The following is a 23,600-nucleotide window of genomic DNA, read 5'->3' on the forward strand; positions in this document are numbered from 1 at the left end:
ATCAAACAGCAGTGTACTCTACGGGAAGTATGATTACTAAAGCACACTGTGCACTCAAGATTCCCTAGCATCCGTTAACTTAGTACTGCATTATGTTAAAGTACACTAGGAAAACTTTAGTGCGTACCAGCAGGATCTGCATGGACCAATTAAAAGTAACACATTAATGCACTTTAGAAATTACACCTCTGTAAGACACACTACTCCACCATATAGACAAGCCTGAAATTATTTACATTTTTTAAACTGTAAAATCTTTGGATTTCTTTAACCTCATTTTAAGTACATAAGACTGTCTAGCAATGATCAGCTGGAGGACTGAATATTTAATTTACAGTGATTTTTTGTTATAATTGTAGGATTCGAAAACTCTCAATTTTTTTTAAAACTCGTAAATTTGGTACAAATGGCTTTTTTGTAATCCTCACATATATTTTACATATGTGATTTCCTTTAGTTATGACCTGCAGAATCGGATAACTGACATGGAAACCCAAAAGAAAAAAATTCATGAAGACACTAAAGATATTAACACAAAGAATAGTAAACTTGCTGATGAAATGAAAGTTAAGAATAAAGCTTTGAAAGATGTAGAAAAGTAAGTACTTTCATTATCTCAAAAACTGTAATAGCACATTATACACTTTGCACATGTAAAGCTTTGAGTTCAGAAAACGAACTGTTTTGTCACTTTTTTTGTTTTGACTCTTCCACACCAAGTGGTCTTTTGTACTCAGCCTGTATTACTGACATCTCAGATGACCACTAAGTTTGTACGTACTCATGTTGTACTTCCATATTTCCAGTTAGGGTTGATGAACATATTAGTTGAATGAACATATTAGTACAGAGAATATTCTCCTTTTATGCATGACATATTGTAAAGCATAAAGGGCTCATTTGTAGATCATTCCTGCATCTTAGGTAGTTATGAGGCCCCTTAATCCCCCACTGGCTTCCTAAGTTGGCAGAACCTGCAGAGGGACAGAAAGCAGCTGCTATTAGGTTCCCACTCTTCCCTTGCACAGGTGGAGAGATTGTGGGTCTCTTTTCACAGTCACCACAAACAGCCAAATTATGACTCTGTCACAGTCTGGTTCCTAGAGCAGTGCTGCAATGCAGATTGGATTGTAAGGTTATAGTTCAGAACTGTGTCTTCAAGTATGGCATAGTTCTATGATAAAATGGCAGTTCAAGCAGATGCCTTTTTAAAGGATATCCTTTAAAGATAACCCATTAGGAAGAGGGCATATAATTGAGTTGTGGCTTTCTTTTACTGCTTTATGAAGTTTAGCAAAGGTCTGAAGGGTTTTCTTTCCCAGGGGGTGATTTATCTAGAAATATTATCAAATCCTGTATTTTCTTTTCTGTTGGAGAGCTCTTTGAAGGGCTTTATTAGCCCTTAGTAGAAGGAGCCTGGGATGCTTTGACTCTTTCAGATGTCATTTCTTCTAATTGTTTGTCAGGCCTTTGAGGTAAATAGTTTCTATCACCCTTCCCAGTTGTTCTTATTACTTTGATGTCATCAGACTAGTTTGGTTACAATACTAAAAAGTTTTAAACAATCTAGATCGTTCCAATTCTCAAAATGGTGTCCATATATTATATGATCTGTGGATCCAGCTGCTATTAGTGATTGTGTTGTGAAAGAATCCTTCCCTGATCATCACCTTTTGAACTGTAACCTCGCAGAATGACTGTGGATTAAGTTTAGTTCTTTGTGCATTCTACTCTTGTTTGTGTGTGCCCCACATATTGTGGTCAGAAACAGTTTTTCCCTCAGCAGTACCCATCAGAGCAGCTCAGGCACCCTCTACCACCATGAGCCCTTGTGAGCAGGTATAAAGGGCCGAGCCACCCAAACTGTCCTCAGTTTGTTCTTAACACCAGTGACAGTTGTTGGATCTGTTGGTCTTGCTTTACCAAGTTCTCTGTGTCCTTTATATTTTGTAGATGGTTACCTGTTGTTCGTAGGTAAGGCTACGATTATGTCATGGAGGTCATGGAATCCATTACTTCCATTGACCACCGTGACATTTTCTGCCCTGGGGCTGGAACTCCCAGTCATCCCTGCCTGCACAGCAGCCCAGCCCTCAGGGGCACTCTGGAGCTCCCACTCATTGTATCAGTGGGGGACCCAGGAGCCCCAGCAGCAGTGGCTGCTGAACCCACCTACCCCTTTTCTCAGGGATATTTTTAGTGAAGGTCAGGGGCAGGTCATGGACAGCCGTGAGTTTTTGTTTGTTTTCCATGACCTGCCCTGACTTTTACTTAAAATACTCCTGACAAAAATTTAGCCTTATTCATAGTTAGTGTTAGGGATTAGAATTTTTTTTAAATGTTTTTTTTTGTTTTCACTGCTTGAGGTCCTGGTTTCGGTACGGAGGAATGCCTCAGTCACTAGGCTCCAAGCCTTATTGTTCTTGTTCCAAACCAATTTCTGTGAGTGGCTCACATACCACCTGTTCGAAGTGCTTGGGTGAATCTCACATGTCAGATTGTTATCAAATTTGTAAGGACTTCAAGCCTAGGACCAAAAATGACAGAGAGGCTAGGCTGAAGTTTCTTTTGATAGAAGCTGCTCTTAGACCACTATTGGAGCTTTCCTGCTTGGAGGGGGAGGGAACAACCTCTTTAGTTTTGGAAAAACATTCCACCAGTGTTGGTGAAGTCCCAGTACTGTCAAAGTCTCCAGTGCTGAGGTTGAAGTACAAAGTTTTTAAGGAAGAAACTTGAAGAGGAAGATCTACAGCTCCTAAGCCCAAAAAGAGGGCAAAGGGATCAAGCAGTGTACATCCTAAATCTAAGCATTCCTTGTCCAGTTCGTCTCATAAGGAGGCACAGTTGATTCTGGCACTGGGACAAGTACCGTTGTGTCCAGAACCCCAAGTGTCGCCTTCAACTTCTACAATGCTGTCATCTTTGGTTACTCACTAAACTGGGACCATTCCTGTACCATTTGCCATCTGGAGGTATTTGCGGCAGCAAGGGGCTTGTCTTTGTCAGTGCCAGTTTCCTCAGTGGTGCAGGAAACCAGTACCATCAGTTCACACTGCCTTGTCTCAGTTGGTTCAGTGCTCAGTTCCATGTCAAAACAACAAGGAGTGCTGTTTGTCAGCGCACTCATCCTGCGATACCATAAAGGGGAAAGCTAGCAACAGTGGCCTTATTTCAGTCGTCTCTGAGTTCTCTGCACTGGTATTTGATGGACATAGCTCCTTTGTGGTCAGAAGAAGCTGAATCTTCAGATTCTGAATCCCTTCTGAGAGCTTGCCACCTGGGATGCTTCTGAGATGCTGCATTGGTGGGATATGTGGCTGGGAAGGTATTGGGACTCTACCTTTTCAGTGGCCGTTTTGGAATCCCTGGAGTGTTCTCTCCATCTCCAAGTCAGGAGATAGGATCCTCCTGTACTCTTATCAGTCAATTGCCAGAGGAGGCTTAGCCTTAAACTCTGTTATCTCCATCTCCATCTCCATCTTCCTCTTCCCCAGATGGTGCACTTTCTGTGGAAAAAGTCCTCACCCTACCTGATGTCTTCAAAGCTTACTGGGAGATTTTGGAAAAGGCTTGCCTCAGCCTTGGATGTCCAAGTGGAGGACATTAGGAGTCATCCCATAGAGATGTTAATATTTTGGCCACAGTTTAGCCCTCCCTTGTGGCCTTACCAATTAATGAGGCAATTTTAGAGTCTACCAAGGCTCTGTGGCAAATTCCCTCTTCACTTCATCACATATCCAAGAGGGATAAGTATTGATACTAAGTACTCATCCAAGGCTTCAAGTATTTTTCCCATTCCTAGCGTCGTTGGCTGTTTCGGCTGCCAACAGAAGGGCATGCCAGGGGCAGCAGGCTGCTACCCTGAAATCAAAGGATGCAAAAACTTGACCTGTTATGGTAGGAAAAATTGTTCTAGGGCTGGGTTACAGGTTAGAATTGCAGAACAACAGGCTTTGTTAGACCAGCATGACTTTAATATTGTGAAAGCTAGTGGCTGGGCCCCCTAATGGTTTACAAGCGGCCAGTGGGTGGGGGGAGCACTACACAGTAGCCTAAACTTTTAAACTGTCTTTTCCTTTCTGCCTCAAAGCAAAGAAATCTTGCTGTTAATTGGCTCTCAGCTAGGCAGACCTGATATTTCGGTAATAATATCTTGGACTTGACATTTAAAGTTTAAGGAAAAGTTACTAGAGCACGGGAAACAAGAGTTTCTTTTGCTGGTAGATGAAGGAAAGCTGGTGACTAGAACATCAGTGCAAACTGATTTGAATGCTGCTGACTTGGCTACTAGGGCCATGGCTTCTGCTTACCATGCGCAGATGCTCATGGATGCTGTCTTCAGGCTGCCCAAGAAAGTCCAGCAGACTGTTCAGGACCTGCCATTTGAAGAGTCATGACAGATGACACTTCATGGTTTAAAAGACTCCAGGGAGACTCTCAATTCTTCTTCGAGTGATTGCTCATATCCGTTTCAGTTAGGTGTGCGCGCTGCGCGTGCACGTTTGCCGGAAACTTTTTTACCCTAGCAACTCCAGTGGGCCGGCAGGTCGCCCCCTAGAGTGGCGCCGCCATGGCGCTTGATATATACCCCTGCCGGCCCGCCCGCTCCTCAGTTCCTTCTTACCGCCGTGTCGGCTTGCTGTCCTCCACGTCCCTAGCTCTCCTTCGTTACTGTCAATAGTTGTAGTTGTGAATAGTTTAATAATATAGTTAGAGTTGTATAGTAATTAGTAGTTAGTGTATATAGTTTATAGAACTTATTCGCGGGTTGGGCCGTTGCCCCTCCCGGCACCGGGCCCATGCCTGGTTCGCCGGGCTTCAAGCAGTGCTCGGCCTGCAAGAGGCCGATGCCTACTAGCGATCCCCATGATGCGTGCCTGAAGTGCCTCGGGGAATTGCATATTGCCGAGAAGTGTCGCATCTGCAAGGCCTTTAAGCCTCAAACAAAGAAAGAGAGAGATCAAAGACTGCGGACTCTCTTGATGGAAGCGGCACTGAATCCGGTACCGTCAGCGCAGTCGGCCACCTCTACACCGGCACCGGATTGCGCCGGCACCGCCCATCCCCGGCACCGGGCTCTGACCAAAGACCCTCGACATCTGCGACACCATCTCGGCAGGCTCGAGTGGAGCGCCCGGCACCTACCTCTGCCACGGCACCATCTGCAGGGTTGCCATCGACTCCGGGCCCGGAAGGTCCGTCGAGTCCGGCCCCTCCGAGCTCCCCCTTAAGATCTGGGGTCGAGCCATTAGTCCCATCCACGCCGGAGACCTTCGCCTCGGCGCGGGACTTGATAGCTCTGACTGAGCCATCCCTGCCTCAACCCCCGGTACCCCCGGTGCGGGTCATCTCCAGAGGCAAGCCGACACTGAGAGCGCCGTCTCTGGAATCCAGGCATCGATCGCCTTCGAGGCTCTGACGACGTGGACGCTCGCGTTCTCAGCGCCGGTCGCACTCGCGGCGCAGGTCGACGTCGGTACGGTCCCAGTCTGGCTCGTCTCCATACCGGCACCGGGACTCTAGGAGCCGTTCGCATCGGCGATCAACTCCTCGGTCGACCTCCCAGCACCGAGCCGGTGGCAGGTCCCGGTCCAGGTCGACCTCCTGGCACCGCGTCGGTGGTAGGTCCCGGTCCCCAGCACCATCCCAGCACCACATCAGACATAGATCGTGGTCCCGATCCCGGCACCGAGCTGGAGGCAGGTCCCGGCACCGGTATGGCTCCCGTTACCGATCCTCGGCACCAAGAGGATCGTCAGCGTCAGGCCTCCCTCAGTCCCATCAGCCAAGTTCGGCACCTCCATGGCCTTCGAGACAGCCATCGGTCTCCTCTCAGGCGGACAGACACGCGGCCCTGTTCCAGGACCCTTCACCTCAAGACCAAGGGCCACAGCAGTGGGGGTTTTGGACTCCGTGGGCGTACCATCAAGCCCAGGGTCCACAACATACTTCTCCCCGGCCTGCAGCGGACCGATGACCACCAGAGTCGACGCTGTCTCGCCCCCTTGCTTCTCCGGAAGGCGAGGACAGGTCCAGCCACCAGGACCCAGAGCTCCCTCCACAGCCGGAGGGCTGGGTCCAGACGGAACACCCTGTGGACGCTCTGCTGCCAGGGGTCTCCTCGTCATCTTCCCCTGACGAGGCAATGGCAGGCACCTCATCCTCCAGCCCTCCCCCTCTGGACCTCAGGGCGCATCGGGACCTCCTCAGGCGCGTGGCGCAAAACTTAAATTTACAAGCAGAGGAGGTCGCTGAGATCGAGGATCCGGTGGTCAGCATCCTCTCCGCAGATGCTCCCACCAGGGTTGCCATACCTTTCATTAGGACCATTCAGGCCAACGCGACCACGATCTGGCAGTCACCGGCCTCCATCCCTCCTACCGCACGAGGCGTGGAGAGAAAGTTCATGGCCCCTTCTAAGGGCTATGAATTTCTGCACGTCCACCCGACACCGTGCTCCCTTGTGGTGCAGTCAGTGAACGAAAGAGAGCGCCATGGACAAGAGGCCCCAGCGCCCAAATCTAAGGAGGCGAGGCGGATGGACCTCCTAGGCTGTAAAGTCTATTCGGCGGGGGCGCTACAGCTCAGGGTCTCCAATCAGCAGGCCCTCCTTAGCCACTACTCGTTTAACTCCTGGGTAGCGGCGGACAAGTTTAAGGAGCTGTTGCCGCAGGAGGCACGTCAAGAATTTGCGGCGATTCTTGACGAGGGCAAGAAGGTCGCAAGGACCTCGCTGCAGCCCTCATTGGACGCTGCAGACTCGGCCACTCGGACCCTTGCCTCAGGGCTTACGATGTGCCGCATATCCTGGCTTCAGGTCTCTGGCCTTCCACCGGAGCTCCAGTATACCATCCAGGACCACCCCTTCGAAGGCCAGGGCCTGTTTTCAGACAAGACAGACCCCAGGCTAAAGAGCCTCAAAGACAATCGCGTCATCATGCGCTCTTTGGGGATGCATGCGCCTGTGACGCAGCGCAGGTCCTTCCGGCCACAGAACCAGCAGCAACAACGCCGGCCATATCCCCAGTTCCACCCATGGCAGGACCTTAATAGGCGCCAGGGCAGGAACAGTAGGCGCAGACAGTCGGGTGGCCAAGGGGGGCAGAACCAAGGCTCCTCCAAGGCCCCACCCGGACCCAAACCTTCATTTTGAAGGTGCGCCCGAGGGCACAGTACCAGTTTCCCCTTTGGATCCTTCCCCACAGTTTTCCAACCATCTTTCGTTTTTCCTCCAGGCGTGGACCCACATAACATCAGACCGCTGGGTCTTATGCACTGTACAGGCCGGTTACCGCCTGCAGTTTTCACCCCCCCCCCCACTCCCCATCCTCGTCCCTCTTCAGGGACCCCTCTCACGAGCAATTCCTCTGTCAGGAGGTACAGACGCTCCTCGACAAGGGAGCCATAGAGGAGGTTCCAGAGAGCGAGAAGGGCAAGGGGTTTTATTCCTGATACTTTCTGATCCCCAAGGCCAAGGGAGGCCTCAGGCCTATCCTCGACCTGCGAGAACTCAACAAGCATATGGTGAAGTTGAAGTTCCGCATGGTATCCCTGGGGACCATCATCCATCGCTGGATCCTGGAGACTGGTACGCCGCCCTCGACATGCAGGACGCTTACTTTCATGTCGCCATATTTCCACAGCACAGGCATTTCCTTCGCTTCATGGTCGACCGCAAGCATTATCAATTTGCGGTCCTCCCATGTGGCCTTTCTACGGCCCCGAGGGTATTCACAAAATGCATGGCAGTTGTCGTCGCATATCTTCGGCGCAGCCGCATTCACGTGTTCCCCTACCTCGACGACTGGTTGGTCCGAGGCACATCAGAGCTGCAGGTCCGCGACCACGTCCGCAGGATCAGCAACCTCTTTGCTGCCCTAGGCCTCATTGTCAACGTGGACAAGTCCACTCTGCTCCCCACGCAGAGGATAGGGTTCATCGAGGCCATTCTGGATTCCACCTTGGCCAGGGCCTTGCTACCATTGCCCAGGTTCCAGTCGCTATCGGCCATCATTCTGCGCTTGCACGCGGCCCCCCTGACCTCCATAAGAACATGTCTGACCCTCCTGGGCCATATGGCGGCCTATACGTTCGTGACAGCGTATGCTCAACTCCGCATGAGGCCTCTCCAATCTTGGCTCATTGCGCAGTACCGGTTGGCCAGACATTCGTTAGACACAATTGTCACCATCCGCCAGGGGGTACTGGACTCCCTCCGGTGGTGGCTAGACCAGTCCGTCGTGTGTGCAGGGCTCCCGTTCCATCCGCCCCAACCCTCGGCATCCCTGACGACGGACGCCTCAGATCTGGGCTGGGGGGCGCACAGCGGAACCCTGAGGACTCAGGGCCTGTGGTCCCCCCAGGAACTGGACCTCCACATCAACATACGGGAGTTGAGAGCGGTCCGTCTTGCTTGTCAAGCGTTCGTCCATCACCTTCAAGGTCGCTGTGTCGCGGTGTTCACCGACAACACGACGACCATGTACTATATCAACAAGCAGGGCGGCACCAGATCCTCTCCCCTATGTCAGGAGGCGACGCAGCTCTGGGAATTTTGTATAGCCCATGCCATTCACCTCACAGCCTCCTACCTACCTGGAGTACGAAACACACTGGCGGATCGCCTGAGCAGATCCTTCCGCTCACACGAGTGGTCCCTTCGCCCGAACGTCGCCCTCTCACTCTTCCAGAGGTGGGGTCGTCCCCAGATGGACCTCTTCGCATCCAGAGAGAACAGGAAATGCCAGGCATTCTGCTCCTCTCAGGGTCGGGAGCCCGGGTCATTAGCGGACGCCTTCCTTATCCCATGGGCGACCCATCTGTTTTATGCGTTCCCTCCGTTTCCGCTGGTCCACAAGGTTCTCCTCAAGGTGCGCAGGGACAGGGCTCGCGTGATTCTGATAGCCCCAGCGTGGCCCAGGCAACATTGGTACCCCATGTTGCTGGACCTCTCAATAACCAACCCAGTTCCCCTGCCGCTTCACCTGGATCTGATCACCCAGGACCACGGCAGGCTCTGTCACCCGGACCTTCGGTCTCTGCATATCATGGCGTGGCTCCTGCGTGGCTGATCAGCTCCGAGTTACGCTGCTCTACCCCGGTTCGGGAGGTTCTCCTGGGCAGTAGGAAGACTTCCATTAGAGCTATGTATTCAGCCAAGTGGAAGCGTTTTTCCTGCTGGTGCTCAGAGAAGGGTTTTCTCCCTATGGAGGTTTCCATTGCCAATATTCTGAACTACATCTGGTCCCTCAAGGTCCAGGGTCTGGCGATATCGTCCCTTCGGGTTCATCTAGCGGTTATCTCCACCTTTCATCTGGGAGGAGATGGCCCTTCTGTCTTCTCCCACCCTATGTTGGCAAGATTCCTGAAGGGGCTGGAACGTCTCTACCCACAGGTCCGTCCCCCTTCCCCTTCATGGGATCTGAACCTCGTTCTGGCTCGGCTCATGGGCCCTCCATTTGAGCCGTTAGCGACTTGCTCCCCGCTCTACTTCTCCTGGAAGACCGCCTTTCTAGTGGCCATCACCTTAGCTAGACGGGTGTCGGAACTCCGGGCTCTCACGGTAGACCCCCCGTATATGGTCTTCCATAAGGACAAAATGCAGCTGAGACCGCACCCTGCCTTTCTCCCGAAGGTGGTCTCAGCCTTTCACATTAACCAGGAGATCTTCCTTCCTGTCTTTTTCCCGAAGCCCCATTCGTCCCGCAGGGAGCAACAACTCCACTCGCTGGATGTCCGTTGGGCACTAGCGTTTTATGTAGAGAGGACCAAACCGTTCCGCAAGTCCCCCCAACTCTTCGTGGCGATAGCGGACCGTGTCAAGGGCCTTCCTATTTCCTCACAGAGGATATCCTCGTGGGTAACGTCCTGTATCAGGACCTGTTATGACTTGGCCCACATCCCTACGGGCCGTGTGACTGCACACTCTACCAGGGCACAGACATCATCACTGGCTTTCCTTGCCCGAGTGCCAATCCAGGAGATCTGTAGGGCGGCAACCTGGTCATCGGTCCACACTTTTGCTTCCCATTACGCCCTGGTCCAGCAGTCCAGAGATTACGCGGCCTTCGGCTCAGCAGTGCTCCATGCCGCGACTTCTCACTCCGACCCCACCGCCTAGGTAAGGCTTGGGATTCACCTAACTGGAATGGATATGAGCAATCACTTGAAGAAGAAAAGACGGTTACTCACCTTTGTAACTGTTGTTCTTCGAGATGTGTTGCTCATATCCATTCCACACCCGCCCTCCTTCCCCACTGTCGGAGTAGCCGGCAAGAAGGAACTGAGGAGCGGGCGGGCCGGCAGGGGTATATATCAAGTGCCATGGCGGCGCCACTCTAGGGGGCGACCTGCCGGCCCACTGGAGTTGCTAGGGTAAAAAAGTTTCCGGCAAACGTGCACGCGCGGCGCGCACACCTAACTGGAATGGATATGAGCAACACATCTTGAAGAACAACAGTTACAAAGGTGAGTAACCGTCTTTTCTCTGGGCATATGTACCCCTGCCCTAGACAGAAAGCAGTTTCGTCCTTAGCAGTCTGACCAACATGCTACTCTTGCGCCTAAAAAAAAAAATTTAAGAAAAAGGAGTAGGGGTTATTAATACAGACTCCACCGCCTTCGACTGCAACAGCTCCTAGTTCATCTTGGCATCCTGGGGGCTCTAAACATATATTTTGATGGGTTGGTCAAGGACATGATACCTCTCCAACATTCCAGCCTCTCCTTTCCCTGTGTCTGCAAGGGAAGAGTGCCTCTCATTTCCTAGGTGTGTGGTGCCTGAATCACTTCACACTAATGGATCTTAAACACCATGGAAGTGGGATACACATTTCAGTTTATTTCTACTCCTCTTTCCCTCCCTCTCTCCTTGTCCCTGTTCAAAGACCACTCTCACGAGGAGAGAATCTTTCAGGAGATGCTTATCTCTGCTTTGATTGGAAGCTATAGAATTTCCTCAGTGTCACAGAGGGATGGGGTTTTATTCCTGCCATTTCCTTATCCTGAAAACAAAGGGAAGTCTCATACCAATTTTAGACCTGCGCCAACTCAACAGATACCTGAAAAAAACTTTGCATGGTCTCCTGGCTTCCATTATCCTTCCCTACATCCCAAAGACTGGTATGCTGCCTTCATCTCAAAGGATACATACTTTCATGAGAATATCAGGGCCATGTGCATCATTTAAGGTTCCTAATGAACCATTCTGACTACCAGTTCACAATGATAAACTTTTGGTCTGTCTCCATCATCCAGAGTTTTAAAAAAAAAAGTATGGCAGTGTGAGTTGCGTTTCTGAGGAAAGAGTGTGCAAGTGTATCTCTACCTGGACAACTGGTTGGTAAGAATCCAATCAAGAGTTCAGTTTCAATTCAGTTTCTCTCTTATGCAGTCAACCTTCAATGCTGTTGGGACTGTTAATCAACACAGAGAAGTCTGTCCTCTCCCCTGTGCAGAGGATAGAATTCATACTGTCTGTTCTGAACTTGACTCAAGCCATTGCTTTCCTTGTATGGTCAACGTTTCAGATAATTGAATTCATCGTCTTTGATCTCAAGGTTCACCTAATTCGGACAGCATGGAATCATATGAGGCTTCTGGGCACATGACCTCTTGCACAAGTGCAGTCCAACATACCAGATTGTGCCTCTGAGCCAACACCCTCTAAGCCTTGGAGTAAGGTTACCCTCTCAGATTTTAGCTTCTCTGGACTGGTGGATGAACTCTGTTAGTGGATGTGTAGGTGTTCCCTTTGTCCCGTCTCTGCCTTCAATGATGTTAGTGACAGATATGTCTACTCTGGGATGGGGGGCTCATCTGGGTTCTTTTCAGAGGCAGGGGTTATGATCCACAAAGGGTATTGTGACAATAAGTATAAGGGAGTTGAGAGCTATGCTACTGGCATGGCAAGCTTTCTTACCCCATATCAAGAGTAGGAGCCAATGGTGGTGATCTGTCTCAACAGGCAGTGAGGGGCCCACTTGCCCCAGCTCTGCCAAGAGGCAATGCAACTATGACTTTTGCATTGCCACTTTAATCGACCTCACAGCTTCTTATTTTTGGGAGGTGCAAAATAAGGTTGCAGTCCACCTAAGCAGATTGTTTATGAATCACCACAGGTGTTCTCTGTGTCCAAATGTAGCCATGGGCATTTTCCATCTGTGGGAGATTCCTCCATTTCCAACAATAACCTGTTTCCAACAATAACCAACAGGAAGTGACAGCACTTTTGCTACCTGCAAGGTCACAATCCCAGGTTGTCCCCCTCTTGGAAGCTTTCTTGTTGCCCTGGATGGGCAAGCTCCTGGATGCTTTCCCACCAATTCCACTTCAGAGTTTAGCTAAAAATCATGCACCATTATGCTCAAGTCATATGTATGGCCCCAGTGTAGCCTTGGCAGCACTGGTTTTTCACGTTCCTGTCCCTTTTCGCTGCCTCCACCATCTCCGAACTGCACTCCTTGAGGACATCTACGAGGAAGAGCCAAGATTCCTCTCATAAGATTCCCAAAGACTGTGCCTTGAGTTCTCCAGGTTAGGGGATCTACCTGAAAAAAGTCACAATTTCTGATGACTTCAGCCACTTCAGCACCCAGTGCTCTCTGACCTGGTACCGATGAGGCTGGTGGTTCCTCAGGTATCAAGGGAACAATTAAGCCTAAGGAATGTAAAGTCCTGGGCTCCAAGAGGTCATCAGTATAGTCAATGGAGTGAGGTGGCAAGAAGAGCACTACCTCTTCTCACTCGCTACCAAAGAAGCCTCCTTAGGCTTTATCTGGACTCCCCTTGAAGTAGTTGAGATTCATGGTACCATCAACTCTCTTAGCCATCACTTTGTCACAGGCCATGGACATAGGACAACACACTCAGTACTGCAAGAGTTTTGCTTTCACTCAGATGCCCTACTTACCATTGCTCAGCTCCAATATACTCAGGACCTCCAGATCTCCAGACATTCACTCAGTACCAACAGTTTTTAACCTCATGTTTCTTTTAGTGTTCCTCCATTTCAGAGTGACTTTGAAGAGGGGGGTTCTGATGAAGATCTTTCCTCAGTCTCTCACATATCTGCCCAAGGTTCTCCACTTCATCCCTATTGAGACTCTTTTCCAGAGGTCTCTGAGGAAGTTGATCTCCTCATGAAAGACATCCACAACCACCATCTTGCTGGTACCAGCACCCATGGGTGACTCTGCCCATGCCATATATACCACCTTCTTTGCTAGACTGGGAGCCTTGGGTAGCCTATTGCTAGCAATTTTCTAGGACCTCAAGCACCACCCACCACAGAGATCAACATCCTTCATCACCCTCCCTGTCCAGAACACTAATCTAAGGAAGAAAACTTTGAGGAACTGGAAGCTAGGGCTAATAAAGAGATCTCTCCACCAGCCAACATATCTTTTTCATCCCCAGATGAAGCAGTCATGCCACTTCCACCATCCATGGCTGTTTATTTTAAATAGTTACAGGACCATATCAAGTGAGTCATAAATTCTTTGTGGATACCTCTTGAGGAGGTTAAAGACCCATATCATAAGCTGCTTGACATCCTTCATCCAGCATCATCTGCCCACATTGCCATGCCTGTTAATGAGGCCTTCCTGGACCATGCAAAGGTCATTTGGCACACCCTAGCCTCAATTCTGTACACGTGCTAGAGAGCGGACAAAAAATATTATGTCCCCTCTAAGAATTCAGAATTTGTATTTTCTCATCCCTCTCCTGACAACTTAGTGGTTGAGGCAATTAACGAACATGGCAGCACTATGCCCTGTGATAAATATGAACGCTTCAACCTGTTTGGTAGAAAATCAAATTCAAAATTGCCAAATATCAGGTATTAATGGTGACATGCAATCATGCAAATTTATACTAAGCTGAACTCCTTTATTGAGCATCTACCAGCAAAACAGAGAGCAATTACAGTCAATTATTGCAGAAGACCAGGTGCTTGCCAGAACATCTCTGCAGGCCTTTCTTGATACTGCTGCTCATTTGATTTCTGGGTAGTACTTATGAGTATGGCCTCCTGGTTTCACCTCTGAGTATTTCCAGTGGAGGCCCAGAAAACAATTTAAGTGCCATCAAAAGAAAAAAAAAGTCTTGAACTGTTCACTGACAGCACAGATGAAACTCTGCACACAGTGAAGGACTCCAGGGCCACCTTTCGTTCTCTGGAGAGAACTATCCATGTACCTGAAATAGAGAGTTTAGTGAGTCTCAGACAGTGCAGAAATCTTGCCCCCACCCAATTCTTGGGTTCCCAGAGATCGTATGAACCTCAATGCAAGAGACAGAGGTTCCAGAGGAGAAAAACACTCACTTCCCAACCCTCTACCTTGAAGCACCTTTTTGGACAGGATAGCCGAGGGCCTGAGCTGACATCCCCTTTCATGCTAGCTGCAATATTTCACCTGTCCTCCTCCCTTCAGCAACTGCCTTTACCACTTCTGGCAGGCATAGGAGGCTATTACTATGGACGAGTGGGTTTTGGAGATTATTTCCACTGGGTACTCCATTCACTTCCCTTCTTCTTCTGCCTGCTTCCTTCCTTCCTTCCCCTTAAGAGACCTTTCTCACAAGAACCTGCTGTCAGGTTTCTATAGAACCGTTTTTGCTGCTTGGGAACTGGAAGGGGTTTTATTCCAGGTATTTCCAGGTTCTAAAAAATAATTGCAGCTGGAGAACCATCCTAGTTTTAAGGCTACTCGACACCTTTGTGAAGACACACTTGCAGCAATAATTCCATCACTAAACCAAGGGGATTGCCCTCAGCCTTCATGATGCACATTTCTGTATCGCGATCAACCCCTTGCACAGAAAATTCCTACACTTTCTTCCTATTGGGCAAGACCATTTTCAGTACAGGGTGTTCTCTTTTGGCCTGTCATCTGCCACAAGAGTTTTCAAAGCTCATGTCAGTACTAGCAGCACACCTCCGCAGAACACAGATTCTGGTGTTCCCAAACTTAGATGATTGGCTTCTGAAAAGTTGCTCCCTGGATGTAACTTCATGGGCAATTTGTAATGCCGTAGGCCTCTTTCTCAAATTGGACTTGTAATAGAACATTCAAAAATCCACCTTAACTCCTGTGCAAAAGTTAGAATTCATAGGTTCTCATCTCAGTTCAATAACAGCAAGAGCCTACCTCCCAATGCGCAGATTAGTGGCCTGAGCCAACATAAACAATACAATCCAAATCATTCATCAGACTCCATTCAAGAACTGTCTTCAACTGTTGAGCCATATGGCAGATGGTACTTTAATTATAGACCACACAAGACTGCAAATGCAATGCCTTCAGGGGTGACTCAGGGCTGTTTGTTCACCAAACAGACACAGTCTACCTACACTACTTTCCATATCCACCTTCTTAAAGGAATCTCTCAGTTGGTGGAAATACCGTCAGGACATTTGTGCAAGAATCCCTTTCATCTGTCCTCCCTCTGCAGTTATCATTATGACGCATATATCCCTACTGGGGAAGGGAGTACATTTAGACACCTATGTGGCCCAGGACAGGGGGGATGCCTCAGGAAACCCCTCTGCACATCAAGCTTCTGGAACTCAGGGCAGTCAGATACACCAGTCTCAAGTTTCTACCACTAATGGGGGCAAACGCATAAAGGTCATGATGGACAACATGTCATTCATGTTCTATATCAACCAGCAAGATCCCCCTACCTCTGCGCTGATGCTGTCAAGTTTTGGAATTGTGTACGTGTGATCAGATAGTCATCACAGCAACTTAGCTTCCTGGAGTTCAGAATGTAACTGCGGACACACTCAGTGGACACTTCTCTCAAGACCACAAGTGGGAGATAGTTTCCATCATACTTCACCACATATTCCAACAAAAGGGCATCCCTCCAATAGACCTGCTCACCATTTTGGCATACAAGAAATATGTCCAGCTCTTCTCCAGAGTTGGACAGGGTCACTGATGTTTGAGGGGTGACTTTTACCTTCTCTGGTTGTCAGGTCTACTTTATGCGTTCCCTCTGACTCCTCTTATATCCAAAGTTCTACTCAAAATAATAATAAAAAAAGACAAAGCCAGAGTTATTCTAATAGTCTTGACATAGCCCAGACAAACATGGTTTCCTTACCTGATACAGCTGGCCATTTACTCACCAATTACTCTCCAGGCTGCTCCTCATCTCTTCTCCCAGGAAGGCAGAAAGATCCTTCACCCCAGTCTTGGGGTTCTTCGCCTCAGAGATGGCTGGTTGATGATTCATGGGATTAAAGACTACCTATTCAGCGGAAGGGGAAAGAGTGCTATTACACAGCAAAAAGCCCATTTACACACTAACAAAAATGGACAAGATTTGCCATTGGTGTGACCTCAAACACATTCCACTGACAATGTCATTGCTGTCAGATATACAGAGTACATCCTAGAACGAACAAACTCAGGGCTGTTCTCAAGTTCCATTCAAGTCCATCTTCCAACCATCCTGGCTTCCATTCTCCAACAGAGGGTTATTCCATATTTGCTTACCCAATAACAATGAAGTTTCTCAGAGGACTCTAATCTCTTTCCACCAGTCTACTCTGGTTTGGGACCTCAATCTGGTTCTTAAATGTCTTACAAGATCTCCACTTGAAACAATAGCTACCTGCTCACTCCTCCATTTGTCGATGAAAACAATATTTCTGGTAGCCATCACATCAGTTTGATGAGTTGGGGAAATAGGAGCCCTTGTGGCGTACCCCTGTTTTCACAATATCTTTCAAAGACAAGGTTACGTTATGACCACACTGAAGGTATTTTTGGTAAAAACTTGGAGAGTTCCGTGTTAACCAATCCATTCACCTCCCAATCTTCTGTCCACATCTAGGCAAATAAGAGGCATTGTTACCCACACATGCTGTCAAGAAAGCCCTAGCCTTCTGTCTTGACAGGAATTGCCCTGTTGTCCACCTCCAAAAAGATTCTCTCCATATTCTTTTCGAACACCGGCTTCTTTTTGCTGTGGAAATCCTCCCAGAATTGCAATGCAGATTCAGACCATTTTGAATTACCAACTATGACGCCTTCACTGCCTGTCAACTTCAGGAAGAGTGCTGCGGACAACATCAACCTCTGTACATGGCCTTCATCGACCTCTTGAAAGCATTCAACTCCTTCAACTGGGAGGCTGTATGGAGAATTCTTCTTCCATTTGGATGTTTGCCAAAACTTTTGTCGTTCTCCTCCATGACGACATGTTTGTGACAGTTGTAAGCACTGGATCTGAAATGGACCTCTTCCTAGGCCTGACAGGAATCAAGCAAGGCTGTGTCTTGTCTTCAACTCCATTCTCCATCTTCCTTGTTATCATCCTCTTTCTCATCACTGATAAGCTTCTATTCTGATTTGACATACAATACAGAATGGACGGCAAGGTCTTCAGCGTCAGTCTGTCTCTTGGATCAGAGGTGACTATCAGTAAATCAGTCAGTGAACTCCTATATGCAGACAACTGTGCCCTATGCACCCACTTAGAAGAAGATCTTAAATTTGTCATTTTTTCTGAGGCCTACAACCAATTTGGCCTGACACTCAACATCTAGAAAACTAAAGTACTCCACCAACAGGCTCTGAATCACCAGGCACATGCTCCTGTAATTCAGATCAACGAAGAGACCCTGGAGAACATCCAACACTTCCTTTACCTTGGCAGTCATCTGTTGCAGAAAGCTGACATTGACAAGGAAATTCAACACTGCCTCCCAATGTGCCAGTGCAGTTTTCAGATGCTTGAGAGAACATGTCTTTGAAGATCATAACATCAAGAATCAAAGCAAGCTTCTCAGATTCCAGTCCATTGTTATCCCTGCTCCACAATATCTTCTGACTCAAGGGGGATGACCAACACACCAACATCAGTGTTCTGTCCCAAGCCCAAACCTCTCACATTGAAGCTATGATAATTTGCCAACAGGTTTGTTGGGCTGGTTATGTTCTTCAAATGCCAGACACTTGACTCCTGAAGCAGGTCATGTTCTCACAACTGAGGAGGGGCAGGCAAAAGAAGCACTTCAAAAATACCCTCAAAACCAACATGAAGTGCAGTATTGACATAAACTTCTGGGAAATTCAAGCCCTTGACTGACCAAAATGGAAAATGACCTTGTGGCAAGGATCCCAGTATTTCAAGGTCCAAGAGAAAGACAATAGGAAATGGGAAAGGAGGAAAGAATACTCTGCAGCTTGACTCAACGGTCCAGATCCACCCCTTCCCTCGGAAATGTCTGCCCAACTGTTAGAAGATCAGTGGATCCCAGATTGGTCTCAATAGCTACCTGCAGATCCACCAGCAATAATTGGCTTTTTATTTTTTTTCTTTTTATGGAAAACAGTCATCCTCAAACTCTGAGGGATTAACAACTAAACCTTTCAGAAAGACCCCTAAACAATTTGTCTCAATTGGAGACAGATCACAAGGGTCTGCAGTCTCTAAACAAAGACTTTACAGGTGGATATCCAACTGCATTAGCTATTGCTACCAACCTTGTAATCTCCAAGCACCTTTGGACTTACAGACTCACTGTATGAGATCTATTTCCTCCTGTACAGCCTCTCTCAAATATGTTCCCATCACTGAAATATGTAGAGCTGTAACTTAGCGCTCAGCAAAGGTATGTACAGAGGTCCATGCAATAACTCAGTGGTTCTCAGCCAGGGATCCAGGACCCCCTGTGGGGCCACGAGCAGGTTTCGGGGTTCCACCAAGCAGGGTCAGTGTTAGACTTTCTGGGCCCCAGGGCAGAAAGCCAAAGCTCCATTGTGCATGGCTAAAGCCCGGGGCCCTGAGCCCTTCTACCTGGGACTGAAGCCAAATCGTGGGCAATTTAGCTTAGCTTCACAGGGCCTAGGCAATTGCCCTGCTTGCTACTCTCTAACTCTGGCTTATATGTTCAGAAAAACAGTTGTGGCACTGGTGGGCCATGGAGTTTTTATAGCATGTTGGGGGGGCCTCAGAAAGAAAAAGGTTGAGAACCCCTGCAATAGCTCACAGTTCAGCCTCTGATACTGCATTTGACTCAGCTATACTTTCTTCAATACTAGACTTGACTCTGAGGCTCCCTCCTACTTAAAGGGAACTGCAGTGGAGTCACCTACAGTGGAGCACCCATAGGGACATGACTAAAAGAAGAAGAAACTGTTCTTTGACATGTGTCTCTCTGTGGGTGCTCCACTACCCGCCTTCCATCCCCGTTGGTTTGAAATTGTCTGCTGTAGAGCTTTATGGTAGAGAGGGGAACTGAAGGCGGTTCACCTACACAGTGCTGTATAACAACAGCACGGAGTATGAAACTGAATAATACTCGTGTGGGCTGTTCAGACACTGCTATGAGAAGTCTCTGATCAAAGGTGCAGCGGGCGCAAGTGCACCTATATTGGAACACCCATCAGGGGACAGATCTTGAAGAACCACAGTTATTACCCACAGTGAATAACCATTTCTTACCAACCTGTTCCATACCTGTTGTGCTTTGAGGAGTGTTGCACATGTCCACTCCATGACCTACTTTTCTACCCCTTTGCATCATAGTTTCCAGCAAGAAGGGGTGTCAGGGGTGGCTCTGCCCTTTGTCTAATTGCAAGGGTGCGTGGCAGCAACAGGTACCAATGAGGGGGGAAAGTTTTGACAACCATGCTCAGGCTGCTCAGTCAACCAAAATGGAATGGACATGTGCAACACATCTCAAAGAACAACAGTTATGGAACAGGTTAATAAGTTTTTTATCACACATTCTAAACTGTGACAAACTTTCTGGAGTCTCCATGTATTTGTGCACATTGTTTTAAATCTTCAAGACCACCTAGAGACTCCTGCTTTCTGGAGAGGTTGGATAATAAATAATTCCACCCTTGTCACTACCTCAATAAAACCACCTCAGCAAATGAGGGAAGGTGGGGACCTGCATTCATTCATTCATTCAATTAGGAAGCAATCAGGCTGGTCAGATAGCCAGGGATTAATCTGGTACCTCCTCAAGTGACTCTGTTACAGGGACTCTCAAACATAAAAGCTGGTTGATTTGCAGAAGGGGCTCAGTTCAGGAGAGAGGAGTCTAAATGCAGAAGTTTTCCAGACAGCAATGTCCTCGTTCAGATATCCTTTAAGTGGTGAGCTCTTTTGTTAAACAGAAAAAGCCAATTTTAACAGTAAGGGTATGCACCAAGGGATATGATAAATTCTCAAATCACTTGGGAGGCTTTTAAATCAAGACTGGATGTCTTTCTAAAATATATTTTAATCACCAGGTGATGATATGCATAATTAGCAATAAGATCCCCTTCCTGTCATCAGAGAATAGTCTTTGCATCTGAGGGGTTTTATTTTATAGGGACTGCAGGCCATTTGTCAGGTGTAGCTAGCCTAGTTATTTTTGCATTTGCTTCTTCTGTTCAGACTGGGAATTGTTACATGTATGTAGCAGTTTAACATCTTTTCTTTAGTTTAATTATATTTCTGTATCCAGTTGTAGAGCAATGGAAGACTTGATTTGGCTACATAATGGATGGATGAGGCTACCAGTACTTAGTCTATATTCTTATTACAGCATCAGGCTACCTCCTATCTCATGAGGTCATGAGAACTCATCAGTGTGCGTTACTAGCCATATGTGTATTGGAGAAAACATTGTTTTCCACAGCTGTGCATGGCTTTTGCGGCTTGACAAACAAACAGTGCTTCTATTTCTGCAGCACTGGTGCTACAGGGAAATAGTGACTGTAATAAAAAGCTGGATATTTTTATAAAAAACAAACAGCACCACTTTCAATTCAAGGCCTCATAGAAGTTCACTAGCTAAACCAATTTTTGGTGAAAATGATTTTAATACAAAAGTGACTGACCTTTTTCTCTTTTTAGAAAACTCAATAAAATTACAAAGTTCATAGAGGAGAACAAAGAGAAATTTACTCAGCTGGATTTGCAGGATGTTACAGTAAGGGAAAAACTAAAACATGCCAAAAGCAAAGCTAAAAAACTTCTGAAGCAGCTTGAAAAGGATAAAGAAAAGGTATATCTATGAAGCTTGCAACTCTTACTATTATCCAAATATTTAATTGTTTATCTATTCTGGATTGGGGGGCTCTCTAATTTTTTTTAAGATAACCTACAAAAGAAAATTTTTGCTGCTTTATGATAAAAAGAAGACCTTAAGTTTTTTAATTTGTTTTACCCTAGAAATTGAGGTCTTGTCTAGCATTTAAAGTGAGTGGAGAATGAAGCTCATGATATCAATTTTTTTATTTTTATTTTTGCAAGTCAGCTTCTAAGGATCTAGATCATTTTCTTGAGCCTTCATGCCTATGGATCCAACTACCAAGTTGATTGCCAAACTGGTTAACAGTGTAGTAACTTGATTGTTGCCAAAGAAAACTGAACATCCCTTCTATTGTAGCAAGTGTAATTATTTAACTGTTTCTGTCCCCTCCCAGCTCAAATATCTATCCATGTTTAAAAATGTAATGTTTCCCTGTCCTGGACTCAAGGTGGCTCACTTCTGGCACTACAAATTTTGTTTCTCTCCTACAGCTGTGAATATTATCTCCAGTAAGTAAGTGTAGGAAGCTGCACTTCCTTATAAATAACTATCTGTGATATGATTGACTTATTCAGGAGAAACAGACTCCTGATATCAGTATTGGGCGAAGTTGCCAATAGAGCCACACGCAGCAAAGAGGGTACAGAAGGGCTTAACACTGCCACCATTCATTAGAAGTTTGTTAGTTTATAGCTGTTAAGAGCAGAACCCCTGATTTCACATAAATTCCAAATGTGACATAACTTTGAGGATGGACTTAACTAGGCTGCTTATTCCATATCATAATGTTAATAAGAGTAATTTTAAAAAATCATGCTGCTGTTCTTGAAGAAGTAACAGCCTTTTCAGGCAGCTATTCTGCAGCTGGTGTTGTGCCCTCCATGGCAAATATACAAAATTACCGAAATTTTAGGGCAGTGATAGCTGTGAAAAGGAAGAAGAGGGGAGGTGTTGGCCAAAATTATATATTTCTGAAGAATCGGAACTACTTTTCTGTGATGCAGACCACCAGTTTAGCATCTGGACTGCTGTTCCTTCACAGGGTTATCTAGGGAACTGCTAGGTCTTCCTCAAACGTATGTCAGTGCGGATCCTACTGTAGTGCACAAGTGCCCTGTGCCTCCTTATGTTCCTGTACAAGAGTATAAAGAGTTGTATGGCTGCTGCCGTCCCTCATTTCCCTCTTGCCGACCATAGTAGCATGAGAAAACATAGTGAATGTCTGACCCTCTAGTCTTTAGCTCTGGCTAAACCCTTCAAGAACCCTTAAAAACCTCTCAGAATTTTTTCACCTAGAGAAGACCAGAATGAATGAGCTTAGCCCATCTGAGCTGGCTTCTGATGCTTGGATCCCCCTGTATAGGGTATTTCAACATAGTGGGCTCTAAGCCTGCTCTTAAGCTTCAAGTCCTGTCCTCCTTGCATTAGTCTAATCCTGTTAAAGGATGAGCATAAGAGATGCTTTGAATGCCAGTTCTCTTTGAGGACTGCCAAGTCACAGAATGCGCAACAAAATCTTTACTTGTTGGAGCAATCAGTGACTGTCTCCTCAAATAAGGGGTAGATGGATACTAGAGCCCACAAAATATCAACAGACAAGGCACTCTCCAGTGTTATGTCCAGCAGACTTGTAATGCCCAAAACCATTGGCAGAGACAAGAGCAGAGACACCAGATGGAACTCAGTGCCTTCCCACAAGAAAAGACCACACAAAGACTCCAGGGAGAAAGCGACTAAGCCCCAAATGGAATTGAATACTAGTGTCGAGCCTCCTACCTTCGCAGCACCAAGTAAAGTTTCTACAGCACCACCCCACCCCCATCTGTATCGATAATATAGCCCTCTGCTGATACCTTTACCAGAGTCACTGATACTATAGGATATGTCATTAGAGAAATCCAGAATGATCTCTGTACCAACACAGTTATCAGCACCAGTGTGGACCCTGTGACCAAGAGCACCATATACCCTGTCTCTGCCCCTTGAGAAAACGTGCTCCCCCTCTCTATCCGTAGGCGACATGTTCTCTTCGCCTTTGAGCAGAGAATCTTCTTCCCTGAGATCTGTGTCCAGGAATGGCGAAGGTCTTGGTGGTACTCATTATAGTGCTGAGCTCCAAGTACATTAGAAGTTGTGTTGGATTGGCCATCATCAAACAAGCCAGCCATATTCATACAGCATGCCAGTTGTGTGACTTACTGAGATCAACCTTCACACACCTCCAGGAGCAGATCTCTATCTCATTCCAGGAGATAAAAATTACACTTCCCATGGGCATGCCAGTCCAGACCATCCACCAACTCTTAAAAGGAAGAAACAGCATCAGGAGAAGCAGCAACAACGTTCTGCTTCACTATCCAAAGACTTTTCTTCCTCGTCACCTGATGAAGTAGTGACCATGATACCACCAGCAGATTTTCAGTCATTTCAATAACTAGTTATGAGAACTGCCGACCTTCTAGAAATAGACACATCTGTCATAAGACAACTCTCTTATGTTACTCAACTTATTGGCAACTTCAGGCCCAGACAAATCACCTTTCCAATA

General features: G+C 47.2%; 1 protein-coding gene across 7 annotated transcripts in view; it reads left to right on the forward strand.

Annotated features, from left to right (window-relative positions):
- Window positions 1-23,600, forward strand: part of SMC4 (structural maintenance of chromosomes 4) — a 125,480-nt gene that overhangs the window by 48,710 nt on the left and 53,170 nt on the right. For all 7 annotated transcript variants that reach the window (XM_050965800.1, XM_050965796.1, XM_050965794.1 and 4 more), the window contains 2 exons: window positions 458-598; window positions 20,875-21,025. In XM_050965800.1, the coding sequence (XP_050821757.1) occupies window positions 458-598; window positions 20,875-21,025 (292 nt within the window). The remainder of the gene's footprint in view (window positions 1-457; window positions 599-20,874; window positions 21,026-23,600) is intronic.

The sequence above is a fragment of the Gopherus flavomarginatus genome, chromosome 8, assembly GCF_025201925.1.
Source record: "Gopherus flavomarginatus isolate rGopFla2 chromosome 8, rGopFla2.mat.asm, whole genome shotgun sequence".
Taxonomy (NCBI): domain Eukaryota; kingdom Metazoa; phylum Chordata; order Testudines; family Testudinidae; genus Gopherus; species Gopherus flavomarginatus.